At 44.6% G+C, this 15,285-nt stretch overlaps 1 protein-coding gene across 2 annotated transcripts in view; it reads left to right on the top strand.

Moving 5' to 3' along the window:
• Positions 1-15,285, top strand: part of ECPAS (Ecm29 proteasome adaptor and scaffold) — a 70,279-nt gene that overhangs the window by 34,433 nt on the left and 20,561 nt on the right. For both annotated transcript variants that reach the window (XM_060268921.1, XM_035140563.2), the window contains exons 22-32: positions 2,623-2,795; positions 3,212-3,313; positions 3,966-4,089; positions 4,709-4,854; positions 5,920-5,974; positions 8,432-8,546; positions 10,583-10,651; positions 10,978-11,095; positions 12,959-13,126; positions 13,773-13,852; positions 14,267-14,372. In XM_060268921.1, coding sequence (XP_060124904.1) covers positions 2,623-2,795; positions 3,212-3,313; positions 3,966-4,089; positions 4,709-4,854; positions 5,920-5,974; positions 8,432-8,546; positions 10,583-10,651; positions 10,978-11,095; positions 12,959-13,126; positions 13,773-13,852; positions 14,267-14,372 — 1,256 coding nt within the window. The remainder of the gene's footprint in view (positions 1-2,622; positions 2,796-3,211; positions 3,314-3,965; positions 4,090-4,708; positions 4,855-5,919; positions 5,975-8,431; positions 8,547-10,582; positions 10,652-10,977; positions 11,096-12,958; positions 13,127-13,772; positions 13,853-14,266; positions 14,373-15,285) is intronic.

The raw sequence follows: 15,285 nt of genomic DNA, 5'->3' as shown, positions 1-15,285 counted from the left end.
GGGGGAAGCGGAGATCGTTCTCCGCTCTCCCCCCACCCCCGCCTGTCACCAAAGATCGGCGGGCGCTCCTTGCTGGGCTTGACAAGCCCGGCAAACAGCGCCCGCCGATCTTCGGACCTGTCCTGTGTGACAGGCGGGGGTGGGGGGGAAGCGGAGATCGTTCTCCGCTCTCCCCCCACCCCCGCCTGTCACCAAAGATCGGCGGGCGCTCCTAGCTGGGCTTGACAAGCCCGGCAAACAGCGCCCGCCGACCTGTGCTGTGTGACAGGCGGGGGTGGGGGGGAAGCGGAGATCGTTCTCCGCTCTCCGCCCACCCCCGCCTGTCACCGAAGATCGGCGGGCGCTGTTTGCTGGGCTTGACAAGCCCGGCAAACAGCGCCTGCCGATCTTCGGACCTGTCCTGTGTGACAGGCGGGGGTGGGGGGGAAGCGGAGATCGTTCTCCGCTCTCCCCCCACCCCCGCCTGTCACCAAAGATCGGCGGGCGCTCCTTGCTGGGCTTGACAAGCCCGGCAAACAGCGCCCGCCGACCTTCGGACCTGTCCTGTGTGACAGGCGGGGGTGGGGGGGGAAGCGGAGATCGTTCTCCGCTCTCCCCCCACCCCCACCTGTCACCAAAGATCGGCGGGCGCTCCTTGCTGGGCTTGACAAGCCCGGCAAACAGCGCCTGCCGATCTTCGGACCTGTCCTGTGTGACAGGCGGGGGTGGGGGAGAAGCGGAGATCGTTCTCCGCTCTCCGCCCACCCCCGCCTGTCACCGAAGATCGGCGGGCGCTCCTAGCTGGGCTTGACAAGCCCGGCAAACAGCGCCCGCCGACCTGTGCTGTGTGGCAGGCGGGGTGGGGGGGAAGCGGAGATCGTTCTCCGCTCTCCGCCCACCCCCGCCTGTCACCGAAGATCGGCGGGCGCTGTTTGCTGGGCTTGACAAGCCCGGCAAACAGCGCCCGCCGATCTTCGGACCTGTCCTGTGTGACAGGCGGGGGTGGGGGGGAAGCGGAGATCGTTCTCCGCTCTCCCCCCACCCCCGCCTGTCACCAAAGATCGGCGGGCGCTCCTTGCTGGGCTTGACAAGCCCGGCAAACAGCGCCCGCCGATCTTCGGACCTGTCCTGTGTGACAGGGGGGGTGGGGGGGAAGCGGAGATCGTGCTCCGCTCTCCCCCCACCCCCGCCTGTCACCAAAGATCGGCGGGCGCTGTTTGCTGGGCTTGACAAGCCCGGCAAACAGCGCCCGCCGATCTTCGGCCCTGTGCTGTGTGACAGGCGGGGGTGGGGGAGAAGCGGAGATCGTTCTCCGCTCTCCCCCCATCCCCGCCTGTCACCGAAGATCGGCGGGCGCTCCTTGCTGGGCTTGACAAGCCCGGCAAACAGCGCCCGCGTGCACTTTATTAAAAAATAAGACATCCCTCAAAAATAAGCCATGTCGTGTTTTTTTGAAGAAAAAATTAATATAAGACATGACTTATAATATGAGAAACACGGTATGGTTTGGCTTAGCATGAGGTGCAAACTAGAACCAAGGGTTCTCCAGTTGCAACCCAGATATTCCACATAAAAAAAATTCAGTTGGAAGAATTCTGGAAATGAGAAATGTATCATTATTTTTCTAGACGTGGGACTGACGATGCTCATTATCTGTGGCTACAATGGCAAACTAATTGGTGCTCCCCACTTAATGCAATTTCAGTTACGCATGTGGGCCCCCAGAATGTAACCCCCACATAAGTGGGGGGAAGGCCTGTACCCTTAAAACATAAATGGCGTGGTCCCATGAATACAGAAATTCGCCTTCTGTAATCTGAGATACTAGATGAAGAAGAGACTCAAGCACTGTAGATGTAATATTCTTTTTACGCATACAGTGGTACCTCCGGTTACGAACTTAATTCATTCTGGAGGTCCGTTTTTAACACGAAACCATTAACCTGAGGCGTGCTTTCGCTAATGGCACCTCCTCCTGCTGCTGCGCCACCGGTGCGCAACTTCCGCTCACATCCCGGGGCAAAGTTCGCAACTAGGAGCATCTACTTACGGGTTGGCGGAACTCGTTACCCGAAGCATTTGTAAGGAGGATGGTATGTAACCCGACGTTCCACTGTACGCCGTTATTTCAGTTTTGGAGATTCTGACTAAACATGAGGAAGAACTTTCTGATAGTAAGAGTTGTTTGATAGTGGAGCAGACTCCCTTGGAACATGTTGACTCTCGTTTCATTGGAGGTTTTTAAGCAGAGGTTGGATGGCCATCGGGCAGAGATTCTTTAGTTGTGATTCCTGCATTGCAGGGGCTTCGACTAGGCCAAATGAGCCTTGCAGTCCCTTCCAGCTCTGCAGTTCTATGATTCCAGACTAATATTTTGACTTTGTTCCTGACGATGTTGGAGAAGACCGGAAGTCTTACTGTCTTTTAGGTCTCCTTAAATCAAGCATAGGCAAACTCTGGCCCTCCAGATGTTTGGGACTACAATTCCCATCATCCCTGACCACTGGTCCTGTTAGCTAGGGATGCTGGGAATTGTAGTCCCAAACATCTGGAGGGCCAGAGTTTGCCTATGCCTGCCTTAAATTTTTGAATTACTGGCTTTTTAAAGGAGAAATTCAGTCGTCCTGTTTGTTTTTATTTTAGGTTCTTTTCTGGATAGTACCTCACCCCTTTTGGCAGTAGCTGCTTGTACAGCACTGGGGGAAATAGGCAGGAATGCGCCTCTGCCCATCCCGAATGAAGGGACTGGATTGACAAAGCTTCATCTTGTTGAAAGTTTGCTAGCCAGAATTCCCTCAGGCAAGGAAACTAATAAGGTAATGTTTTGCAATGGTTCATTGTTTCTTTATGCATGTGTGTTCATAGGTTTACTCATGTGAGGCAGATAAATAAAGCCCATCTTCTTATGGATGAAAGAGTGACTTTTATAAAACTTATTGTCCAAATAAAAAAAGGGGGGGTATGTTGTTGTTTTTATTTAGAGCAAATCAGTTGAGCATGGATTTAGAATAATCTTTTGGGTAGGCAAATTGTACAGCTCATGGCAAACACATACTTCTGTTGGCTGTTCATGCATCTTACAATATTTGCACAGCTCCTGTCGGACTCAAATGTTTTATGCAGAATTTGTGATCATTCAGCTAGCTTGATGTACTTCTGAGGTTAGGAGGTTTGTCTTCCCACCTATATACATGGACAGGTGTTTTTATTAAATTCCTTTGATTTCTTTCAGATGAAGGAACGAGCTATACAAACGCTGGGTTACTTTCCAGTAGGGGATGGAAATTTCCCCCACCAGAAGCTACTCTTACAAGGATTGATGGATTCTGTAGAGGTAATGCTCTAATGTTATACATTAAAAATGAAGAGTTAAAATTAGTATTTAGTATTATTAGTATTTAGTCACACTTTCAAAAGGATATGCTTTAGCATCTTAAAATTTATTCCTTTTTTTAGATAAGTTGGTGTAGCAGGCTTGCTTTCGTATTTGTAGTTTTTGAATAATAATAATAATATAATTTATAGCTCACCCATCTGGCTGGGTTTCCCCAGCCACTCTGGGCAGCTCCCAAAAGAATATTAAAAGCACGATAAAACATCAAACATTAAAAACTTTCCTAAACAGGGTTGCCTTCAGATGTCTTCTAAAAGTCAGATAGTAGTTTGTTTCCTTGACATCTGATGGGAGTCGACGACCATTTTGCGTGGTTCCCGGCCCCTGCACCTTATATAAGCGTGCTCTGCCCTGTGCTGCCTCGCCCTTTGAGTGCCATGTTTTGTGACGTTTTCGGTCACTTGCGGGGTCATTAGAAGTTTTGTTAGAGTGTCAGCATCCAAACACAGGAATGAGTTGGCAGATCCTTCAGAGCAGTTCAGCAAAAAGGCACGCCTCCCTTTGCTCTCTAGAATAGCCAGAACTTTCATGTTGCCAATGGAGAACTGAGCAAGTTGAAATGTAATTCCTGTTGTGTGTGTGTGTGTCTCAGGCCAAGCAAATTGAACTGCAGTTTACTGTTGGTGAAGCTATTACCAGTGCTGCAATAGGAACTAGCTCTGTAGCTGCCCGGGATGCATGGATGGTAGCTGAAGAAGAATATACTCCTCCCGCTGGTAGGTTTTGGGATAAATGACCACTTGTGTATGCAATCCTTTATCCCCTTTTTCATCAGTTCAATGCCAGGCCAGTATCAGTGGAAAGTAATCTCTTCTGTTCAGTTTCTCTCCCCCTCCCCTTCAAATGCTGGCTTCACTCAAATGCTTAATAGCCGCCTGGGATTAAGCCTGTCTCCAGCCCCTTAGCCTTATAATAGGATGTAATATCTTCAGTTCATAACTGATAGGAGAAAAAAGCACCTGCAGTTAAACACACCTGGTTTTCCAAATTTGCATCGATCCTTTTTGTCTCTGCATTTTATTCTGAGTTTGATCCTTTTGAATTCTCGCTTGATGCTGAATGTATCTCAGCAAGGCCCTAAGCCAAGAACATTGACCCACCAAAGTCATGATTTAGATCCCACTCTAACCGTACATAGTGTATGTTGCAGATTTTCCTAAGCACAAGTGTACAGGAGGCTACCTGAACTTGGACAAAACTCCAGTAAGGGCCAAAACGCTGAACTTCTAATTTGAAAACAATAAGTGCTAGCCGATGGACCAGCGTGTTTTTTTTCCAAATTCTTTTGCTTGGAATAAACTTCTCTCGCCTTCTCCATTTGTTTAATTAAAATAGATGCGAAAGTTAACGACGTGGTTCCCTGGGTCTTGGATGTCATTTTGAATAAGCACATTGTCAGCCCCAACCCTCACATAAGACAAGCATCCTGCATCTGGCTTTTATCACTGGTGAAGAAGCTCAGCACCCACAAAGAAATTAAGGTATGAAGACAAAGCAAATTTCTCTTTCTTTCTTTCTTTCTTTCTTTCTTTCTTTCTTTCTTTCTTTCTTTCTTTCTTTCTTTCTTTCTTTCTTTCTGGTTTTGTCAATCTTTTGCATGTCATGGTAGCCCAAACCATGGCGCAAGGCAACTGCATAGGCTCTGTTGTGGCAGAGTCCTCCTGTGGCTACACTATGCTGAGCTAAGACATTGTATGGCTCAGTGTGATATCTGAACCCCAACTTTTGGTTTCGCTCTTCTGGACAAACCATGAGCCATAAACCGAAGGGCAAATCTTGATTGCCACTCATTGTTAGTCTGGAGGGAACTAAACAGCAAGCCTGGGTTTGGACAGCACGCTTAGATCAGTGCAGCAGTTGAATGACCAGGGAGAAGCAAATTGGCTGTGATTTTCTCCCTCAGAGATGGCCTGCTTAGGTGTTTCTGACTTAGTGTGACATGAGAACCAAGCCAGCGCCTTTTGCCTCTTTTATGTATTACTGATTTCCATTTGTTCTTGGTGCAATGCCTGGCTGGCAAAAGAGAATTAGAAGCAATAGTACCGTTTGGCTTTCATGGGCCTGTAACTTTTTTCAAAGCTCATGGGACTGTATAAGGGCTCCTTGTTGGGGTCCCACATCTCACTGCATTTGATAACTGATGGCATTGAATCGCAGAATAATTATGATTACAAAGTGAATGATTGATGTGTCTCTTGAGACACATTCACACTTCATGGGGTTGGTTTGACTCTGAGGAAATATTCTCTTTGACCCGGGTCAGATGTATCTTTCATAGAAGGCAACACAGTAACATAGGGAAAGGGCCTTTGTTTCCTGTATCCTTTCCTGTAACTGGCAAACCAGGCCATACTGAGTTCATACACAGCCTTGAATTTCCTGCCCTGTGATCTAGTCCTTCCCCCCCACCCCCCAAATGTGCAGATGGGATATTGGGCACAGATTTTCTTCTTCTTTATTTTAATGGGAGACTTTTTCAGACACTCTAGTAGGATGAGTCTTAAGAATGTGAGAAAAAAGCTGCCTCCCCCCCTCTTCTTTTGCAGTCTCATCTCAAAGAAATCCAAACTGCATTTGTAACTACTCTATCCGACAGTGACGGTAAGTAGAGTTGTACTTGCTTTCCACTTTACATGGTTTGTTCTGCACATCTCCAGCGCAACACCAGGGTGGCTAACAAAGTAGTAAGAAAAAAAATAACATTGCAGTTTTAGAAACCCTATAAAATGAATCATACAGACTAACATTAGGGTCCCCAACATGGTGCCCATATCAGCCCAGTGCCAACAGCCACTGACATTCTCCTTGGTGCTGTCAAGGCTCTCCTACTGTTTTGTTTTGTTTTGTTTTCCTGCCTTGCCTTGCCTTGCTTTGCCTTGGGCAGCCGTGGGCTGGCTGTGGTTTTGCCCGATTTTTGTTTGTTTGGTAGGAGTGCTTTGCCATCTCCCTCCTCCGTTTTGTTTTGCTGGGTTCACAAAGGTAGGAAGAGATGGTTATTGAGCATCCATCCTCCAGCAGCAGGCGAAACTTGCAGCTGCAAGGAACCAGTAACAATAAGGCAAACAATAGTGCTTCTTAATACCCGGGGGGGGGGGGAATCTTACTGAATTACAGCAGTGAGGGCTCCAGAGAGGACTCTGTGTGTGGGGAGGCCCTACCAATTCTTACACAGTCTTGCCTCTTGATTAAAAACTTGGTGTTCTCTATTAGAAATGGAAACCATTATCAGGCATTGTCGATGAAGGAAAAAGCTGACGCAGTGGAAGTTATTGCAAGTTAAACAGCAATTGCATACAGTTTAGCTGGGAGTATCTTCCATTGAACTCAATAGGAGTTGTTACTGAGTAGAGTTGCATTCATTTTGTCTTTTTGCTGGTTTTGCACTTTTAAGAATAAGTTCAAAAAATAAACTGGAATATCGAAATTGGGTTGTTGTTTTTTTAAGCATACCCTTCTTGGAATTAAGATTATAACTTACTTTTTGTTTATTACTATTTTTGCTACAAATATCGATACAGGTAGAAGAGCATTATCCAAACTGTTATTCTTAAATGCAGCCCTGTATACGGTATTTGTTTCAGTCCCATGTAACGGTAATGTTTGTCGTTCAGCAAAGCAGTGAAGTAAAGCGGCTACTGAATATGAACAGAAAGTGGAAATTAAAAATATACACTGCTACTGACACGCTGGTTTCAGAAAATTAGTGCTATGATATAGATAAAGTGATACTTTCTGTTGGATCAATGTGTAAAGCAGAGCCTGGAACTGACCACCATGACCAGAACGATGGGCTGGGAGAGAAGTTTGTGCACAGTAAACAAAGCTCTCAAAGTTTTTACTACTATTGCACCTAGCTATGCAGGCAGCCATAGGACACGCAATGTTCCCATTCCCCCTGCTTTTCTCCATTTGGTCGTCTAGATCCTAAGACGCTGTCCTCTTCAGAACAGACGTACCTTGGATCCCTAACGCCTTGGTACTTGGACATTTTGGCTCCTGAATGCCACAAACCTGGAAGTGACTGTTCCGGTTTGCGACCTGTAAGGGGGAGGGCTTATAGAGAAACCACACACCCCCCTCATCCGAAGCAGCCCGTCTCCCAGCAGTCATGAGAGCGAAGGGTCTGATGGAGGGAGTCAGGAAATGGAGAGGGAGTGCCAGGGCTCTGGCAACATCCAAGAGCCCCAGCTCCATAGGCAGAAGGAGAGGGAGGTGGAGAGAGAGGACAGGAATCGGTCAGGCAGAAGACCCGTCCCCCTGACGCCGGAATTGAGGAGGAGGAGGAAAGGGAGGCGCTTCTCAGTTCCGAGGCTTTTATGTTGGTCCAAAACGCGGAGGGGGGCAGTGGAGGAATCTGACTCGAGCGGGTAGACATGGAATCAGCAGTCCGTTACACTAAATAATGTGCACCAATGAAAATGTCTGAAAGACAAGCATGTGGAAGGTCGTTACTCAAGAGTAGTCACTCTAACCCTGACACGAACGTTCTTTGGAAACCAAATTTCTGATGCAATTTCCGCAGCTTCTGATTGGCTGCAGGAGCTTCCTGCAGCCAATCAGAAGCAGCAATTTGGTTTCTAAACATTTTGGAAGTCGAACAGACTTCCGGAACGGATTCCGCTCGACTTCCAAGGTACGACTGTAGTTATCCCCAAAGCCTTACACTGCACAGGCCCTTCTCCTCCAGGCTGCTCTATGGCATTCTGGAATTGAAATCCAAGTGTGCAAACCTCTTTTCCTGCAATCTTCTATCATGTGCCAGAAGCACAGTGGGGAATTGTCATGCATCAAGGCAACATTCCTTTGCATGAGAGAGGACTCCCCATAACTTGTAGGACTTCAGACTGTTGAGCTTGATTTTCTGGATCACGATTATAGCCTGCATGTCTCTGCTAGTTCAAGGTTGAGGTGGTGTTTCAAACACTCAGCTGGTTTGCAGAGCTTCTGAATTATTTATGCGTGTGAAGCATATCTTACTGTCATCATGTCATCCTTATTTTGCTAGAGCTCTTAATTCTTATTCCCTATTCATACAAATTTGCTTTCTGTTTCTCGAAGAACTCAGTCAAGATGTTGCTTCCAAAGGCCTCGGTTTGGTGTACGAGCTTGGGAGTGAGCAAGACCAGCAGGAGCTGGTTACTACTCTTGTGGAAACACTTATGACTGGAAGAAGGTACTTGTTTGCACCTTGTTGTGTGGAATCTCTATTAGAGAAGAGTGTAGTTTAAGAGACAAAGCTCTGAAAATAAAGGACTTAAATATAAAGAGTGGTATTCCAGTAAGTTTTACTTAGAGTAGACCCATTGAAATTAAATAACTTGATTAAGTTAGGTCCATTAATTTCAGTAGGATTACACAGATAGGGTGCTAGCTGGTGTCTTTGAAAGGAAGACCTGAAGTCCCTTTGCCTACATTTGCTGTATTGCTAAAGGAAGGGCACCATTTGCGAATCACGAGTGTGAAACATTTCACTTAAATCCCCAGGGATGTTTGGGACATGCTGGTTATCCACCATATGCTTATTAGAGACTGCAATTTGGATTGAATGTGGGCTTCTCTGGTGTAAAACCTTTTTGCATGGCGGCCTAATCCTAAATGTGAAAATTCTGGTCTGGGTGTAGAGGTCAGGACTGAGTGACCTTGTAGCTCCATCTATCCTGCCAGTGGGATGATTGTGAGCTCATTTATAACATTTGTACAAGTTGGTGTATTCACTGTACATGCTGCAGACCCAAGTCTTTTCAGAATAACTAAAATACTGCCAATCAGGTGGGGCAGAATTCAGATGATAATAATAATAATAATAATAATAATAATAATAATAATAATAATATTTTATTTGTATCCCGCCCTCCCCGGCCGAGACTAGGCTCAGAGCGGCTAACATCAGAAAAACAACACAATATGCATAAAAACATATCAATTAATTAAAATACATCTTATAATTAATTCAGACAAGTTAAAATCTGGGCAGGTGGCAATGATCAGGTTGGAATTGAGAGTGGTTGATACTTGCCAGGGCCAACTGTGTCCAGTGATCAGACAAGGATCTGTGAGTGGGTTGGGGGCGGGTTGTCTGACGAACAGACTTTTAAGCATTTTCGAAACTGTGTTGTGCATACAATCTGTTACATGAGAGAGGGGACCCACAGATGTGGGGTCCATTAGTTTTTCACCCTCATCTTACTTCCTAATTTTGACAGGTGGGTGCACCACTTCACTCTGCCCGACAGGTGAAAATGAAGTGGAGTCCTTGGAAGCGAAAGTGATCCATTTTCCATTGTACACGCCGCTTTCATGATAGGTCCTTTTGTAAAGCACGGAGCTGGTAGATTTCTATGTCTAATCTGTAGCCCTGTTCAGGCTTTCTAAGCAGCTCATGTAACGAGGGTGTGCATGGATGGGTACACAGTCCCTGCCCTCTGCCCCTTGCTATCGCGCATCACCCTCCACAAGTAGGAAGAATAACTTCTGAAGCAGGGAGTTTTTAACCACGCAAGCTTCCTGTGGAATTTGGAACCTTGGAAAACCAGGTTCTAAATCAGGCAGGGGATTTGCACGAGTCGAGAAGACTCCACTTTATGGAGAGCGATGGGAATGGAAGAGGAAGAGCTGGTGTGCTCACTCCTACTTGCTTCCTCACCACGTGATGGATTTCAAACACTTGAATAATTCTCTAATCTTTTAAGGGTTTTTTAATTTTTTTTACTATACTGTATATGGAACCCAACTTGGCCATCTCTCTCTCTCTCTCTCTCTCTCTCTCTCTCTCTCTCTCTCTCTCTCTCTCTCTCTCTCTCTTTTATACAGATGACTGTTACATTACTTCCTTTGCACTTCCACTAATTATTATGCTCGCAGCAACATACATATTTTCATGCCAAATAAAAAATAAATTAAAATTATTGGTCCTAACAAGAGCAAGCAATAAAACTATCATCGCTTCACCCATGAGCAGGAATTATACTGTAATGAGAACCTTACAGAAGGATATATTAGATCATTCCTACCTATTTTAGTCCCAAACACACCAGGAGCATGGTTTCACCGTTTTGCTAACATTTCTCAAAATAATAAAGCATATCTTATCTACTTACTGTAAGGTGCCATAAATTTGAAACCCATTGTCAACTTTGCAAACTTCCGGAGTCTGTAACCCGAGGTGCTTGTAACCCGAGGTACCACTGTAAAAGCATACTTTCTTTCCAGAGCCAGGCATGAAGTGACTGGGGAGACAGTGATGTTCCAGGGATCAGGCCTCGGCAAGACTCCAGATGGGTAAGCTCATTGACTAAATGCAACGTTTGGACTCTGAAAAAGGCTTCCTTGGGTGTGTGTCCCCCCCCTTCTTTCTCTAGAACGATGAATACTGTATGCTAAATCTGAAGGTGTTGGTTTCCTCATTCAGTTTTATCAGGAAGTTTTCCCATTTAAGAGTTTTGGAAAAATGCTCTGCTGTCCAATAGCTGTTATTTAAATCAACTCCCAGGATGCGACTTTGACAATATAGAAGTCCCATTTCCTGGTAATTTTTGCAAGTAGAAGTTTTTTTGTTTTTTTTATTTTAAAAAGTGGCATTAATTTTTCATTCCTGTTTTCCCAAGCCAGGGTCTTTCTACTTACCAGGAGCTTTGTTCGCTCGCTAGCGACCTCAACCAGCCGGACTTGGTGTACAAGTTCATGAATTTGGCCAATCACCATGCAATGTGGAACTCTCGGAAGGTAATTGCCTTTAAGGCTACTAAAGTGTGAACGGTGGAACGGAACAAAACAAAAGCCTGTAATAATGTGCACATTCCGGGTCATGTAGGAATTTGTTCCCCGTTTTTGAACTGTGATCTGAAACCCAGTATTGTAGAATCTAAAAAAAATGAGAAGGGATAAGAACATAAGAAAACTTTCTGCTGGATGAGACTAGTGGCCCTTCTAGCCCAGAATCCTGTTCTCACAGCAGCCAACCAGAAGCTCTAATCCAGGCATCCCCAAACTTCGGCCCTCCAGATGTTTTGGACTACAATTCCCATCATCCCTGACCACTGGCCCTGTTAGCTAGGGATCATGGGAGTTGTAGGCCAAAACATCTGGAGGGCTGCAGTTTGGGGATGCCTGCTCTAAAGTAAGACAAGGGCTCAGCAGCATTGCACCCATTTCTGATTTCCAGTAATTGGTATTCAGAGGCATACTGCTTCCGACAGTGGTGGTACAATAACTGGGTTGTTTTTTTTAATATAAGTATTTTCAGTAATTTTCACAATTAAAATCATCACATTAAAGAAAATTAAAAATTAAACATAAAGTAAATGCTATTTAATACTGGCCTCGGCCCAGTATACCTGAAGGAGTGTCTACCCCCATTGTTCAGCTCAGACACTGAGGTCCAGCTCTGAGGGCCTTCTAGTGGTTCCCTCACTGCGAGATGTGAGGTTAAAGGGAACCGGGCAGAGGGCCTTCTTGGTGGTGGCGCCCGCCCTGTGGAACACCCTCCCGTCAGATGTCAAGGAAATCTGACTTTGAAGACATCTGAAGGCAACCCTGTTTAGGGAAGTTTTTAATGTTTGATGTTTTATCGTATTTTTTTTTTATTTTCTGTCGGGAGCTGCCCAGAGTGACTGGGAAAACCCAGCCAGTTGGGCGGGGTATAAATAATAAATTATAATAAATTATTATTATTATAAAGTATTTCAAATATCTGTATTCACATAGTATTAAATCCACCTTGGGGATTACTTGAATCGCCCGACTTGCCTCCATTCCCTCCCCTGGTTCCTTTGTGTGGTGGCCTAGTGGAACGCTCTGTCACAAGAGACCAGGGCCTGGCAGGATTTGACATCTTTCCACAGGGCCTGCAAGACAGAGCTATTCCGCCAGGCCTTTGGCCGGGGTCTAGTCTGACTCCCCCCTTTCCTTATAAGAACTTGCATGAAAGTGGCCCCCCAACCTTTCACACAGGCTTATAAACAGTTAGCATTTAAGGTCCTCATTGTTGGGATATGCCCCTGGGGGAGACCGCAGACCCCCAGCGCCCTCTGAGTGTAACCCAGTTAGCACATCTCTGGCTGGCATTTCCCCTTCAGTCCAGCGTGCTGGCAATATGCGACCCTTCTCTCCTGAGAAGAGCACAGCATCCTTCGGCGAGAAGAAAGACTCGTGTAGTTCTAAAACTACTTTATTAGCAAACTATATACAGAGGCTTCATAATCACATCTGCTCTCTCTGCAACCATAGAACAGAACCGCACTGAACTGCGACACATCAGACGTGAAACTGAATGATACAATAACATGACACTCATGTGATATAAACAAATCGCACCAGTCCTGCTGAAGCAGCACAGGATGGCAATAATCCTAACACTCCTTCCTACTTTGCGGGTTGCCATCTGATTGGATTTCACTTTGATTCTTAAGATGTATTTTAATTGATTGCTTGATTTTATGGTAATGTGTCATATATTTGATGTTAGCCACTCTGAGCCCGTTTTGGCCGGGGTGGGAGAGGTATAAATATTATTATTATTATTATTATTATTATTATTATTATTATTATTATTATTTACTGTACTTTTTTACTTTTTTGTTTTCTCAGGGAGCTGCTTTTGGTTTTAATGTGATCGCAACCAAAGCTGGGGAACAGCTTGCTCCTTTTCTCCCACAGCTTCTTCCTCGTCTCTATCGTTACCAGTTTGACCCCAACCTAGGGATCCGGCAGGCTATGACCAGCATTTGGAATGCGCTCGTGACAGACAAATCTGCAGTAAGTGAACAGAAGGCCCTTCTATCCCCATCTTTCTTGTGATGGTTCTGGCAGCTCGTCCCGTGTAAAAGAGTTTTAGACAGGTGGATATTCTTTTAAACAGGGAAGACGCTGTGACAAGGTCAGATAAGGCACACTTTGCTAGATGCATGCGCGCGCGCACACACACACACACATGCTGTGTGTAGTACAGGGAAAAGCTTTTCTTTTTCTTTTTCCAAATTTTATTTATTTATTTTGTTTAGGTAAGTAGTACAGCAAAAAAAAGAAAAGAAAAAGAAAGAAAGATTGAAAACAATCCAAAAACATTGAAAGCAAATATTACATACTTATCATATACCTCTAATACTCTCCCCCGCACCCGCAGCTTCCCTCCGCCACAATTCGACTTCTTTGAATCTCTATTTCCACCTTTATCTTTGCATTCTTCAAATGTATCATTCTTTGTATTTCTTTTATCTCTTCTCTTTTCCAAATCATAGATATACTTTACATTTTTATTCTAGGCATATTAGCCTATCTTTCTTAGAACAATATTTTAACATACAACCTTTGAAACATTTCCATTCCTTTTTTAGTTTTAGGAAAAAGCATTTCTGGATACAGGGAAGCTGTTAATGTTTACAGTTCATTTTCATTTGATCAGGTGGACAAATATATGAAAGAAATCCTTGATGATTTAATAAGCAACTTGACCAGTAACATGTGGCGGATCCGAGAGTCCAGGTATGTCTTTCTGAAACCACTTGTTGCCATGTAAATAAAAAGTTTGGTGCTTTTGGAAGGTTCAGGGCTCCACCTGTAGATTTCCAGCACTGGATTATTTACTTATTTTTTAATCTCTTGAGCAACAGGCAGGAGGAATAAAGGAATCTGCTGTAAAATTTGCATCTCTCATAAGCACCTGCTATTTTAAAGCCTCTTTTTGTAGAGGGAAGGGAGTTTTAAAATAGGAATGAATTATATTTGAAGAGATCTGGGGGCTAAATCAGAATATTTCAGTGAAATTAAGAGGTCTGCACTTCGTAGGCATTACTCTTTGTAAAATGATCCTTCTAAGTTTTGTTTTTGTTTTTTAAATATTATTGGTTTTGAGAAACTTTGTGTTAATAAAGTATAATGACTAAGCTCTTGCCATAGCTGTCTAGCATTGAATGATTTGCTAAGAGGAAGACCCTTGGACGACATTATTCATAAACTTCCAGAAATATGGGAAACTCTCTTTAGAGTGCAAGATGACATAAAGGTACTAAAGTTTTTTTACGTGTCTAGTATAAATTGTTCTGTCCCTACAGGACAAAAAAACAGGCTTTCACAAACAGTTTGCTCCTAAGGACTTTGACGTTTCCTTTTTCCAACTGGAATCACTGGGAGAATTCCAGCTGGTTCTTGGTGTCGGCCAAGCTCAGATCCGCTGTTAAGAGTTTGCTTTGCCCTGAATATAGTGTGATGTTGCCCTCCACTCCATAGCGAGCACAATTTTGGGTGATTATCAAGGCCTATAAAACAAAAACCACGAAGAATCTTAATAAAAGCAACACTTTCAGGGATATGCCCTGCACATACTATTTCTAGTTATCTGAGGATACAGTTTTGAGGGTACAGTGGTACCTCAGTTTAAGTACACAATTGGTTCCGGAAGTCTGTACTTAACCTGAAGCGAACTTTCCCATTGAAAGTAATGGAAAGTGGATTAATCCGTTCCAGACGGTCCGTGGAGTACTTAACCTGAAGCGTACTTAACCTGAAGCGAACTTTCCCATTGAAAGTAATGGAAAGTGGATTAATCCGTTCCAGACGGGTCCGCGGAGTACTCAACCTGAAGTGTACTTAACCCGAGGTATGAGTGTAATTGGTTCCGGAAGTCCATACTTAACCTGAAGCGTACTTAACCTGAAGCGAACTTTCCCATTGAAAGTAATGGAAAGTGGATTAATCCGTTCCAGACGGGTCCGCGGAGTACTTAAATTGAAAGTACTCAAACCGAAGCGTACTTAAACCGAGGTATGACTGTACAACGTATCAGAGCTTACGTCTTAACTTTTGAAGCATCTTCATAGTATTGGTAAATACGGTTTGCCTCCTGGTCCTTAAATGACATTAATTTATTTTTTTAAAGTTTGGTAGAGCCCAGGGTCAAGCTACCCTGGACAGATTAA

The sequence above is a fragment of the Zootoca vivipara genome, chromosome 16 (assembly GCF_963506605.1).
Source record: "Zootoca vivipara chromosome 16, rZooViv1.1, whole genome shotgun sequence".
Taxonomy (NCBI): Eukaryota; Metazoa; Chordata; class Lepidosauria; order Squamata; family Lacertidae; genus Zootoca; species Zootoca vivipara.
This window is presented reverse-complemented; position numbering and strand designations above follow the sequence as displayed.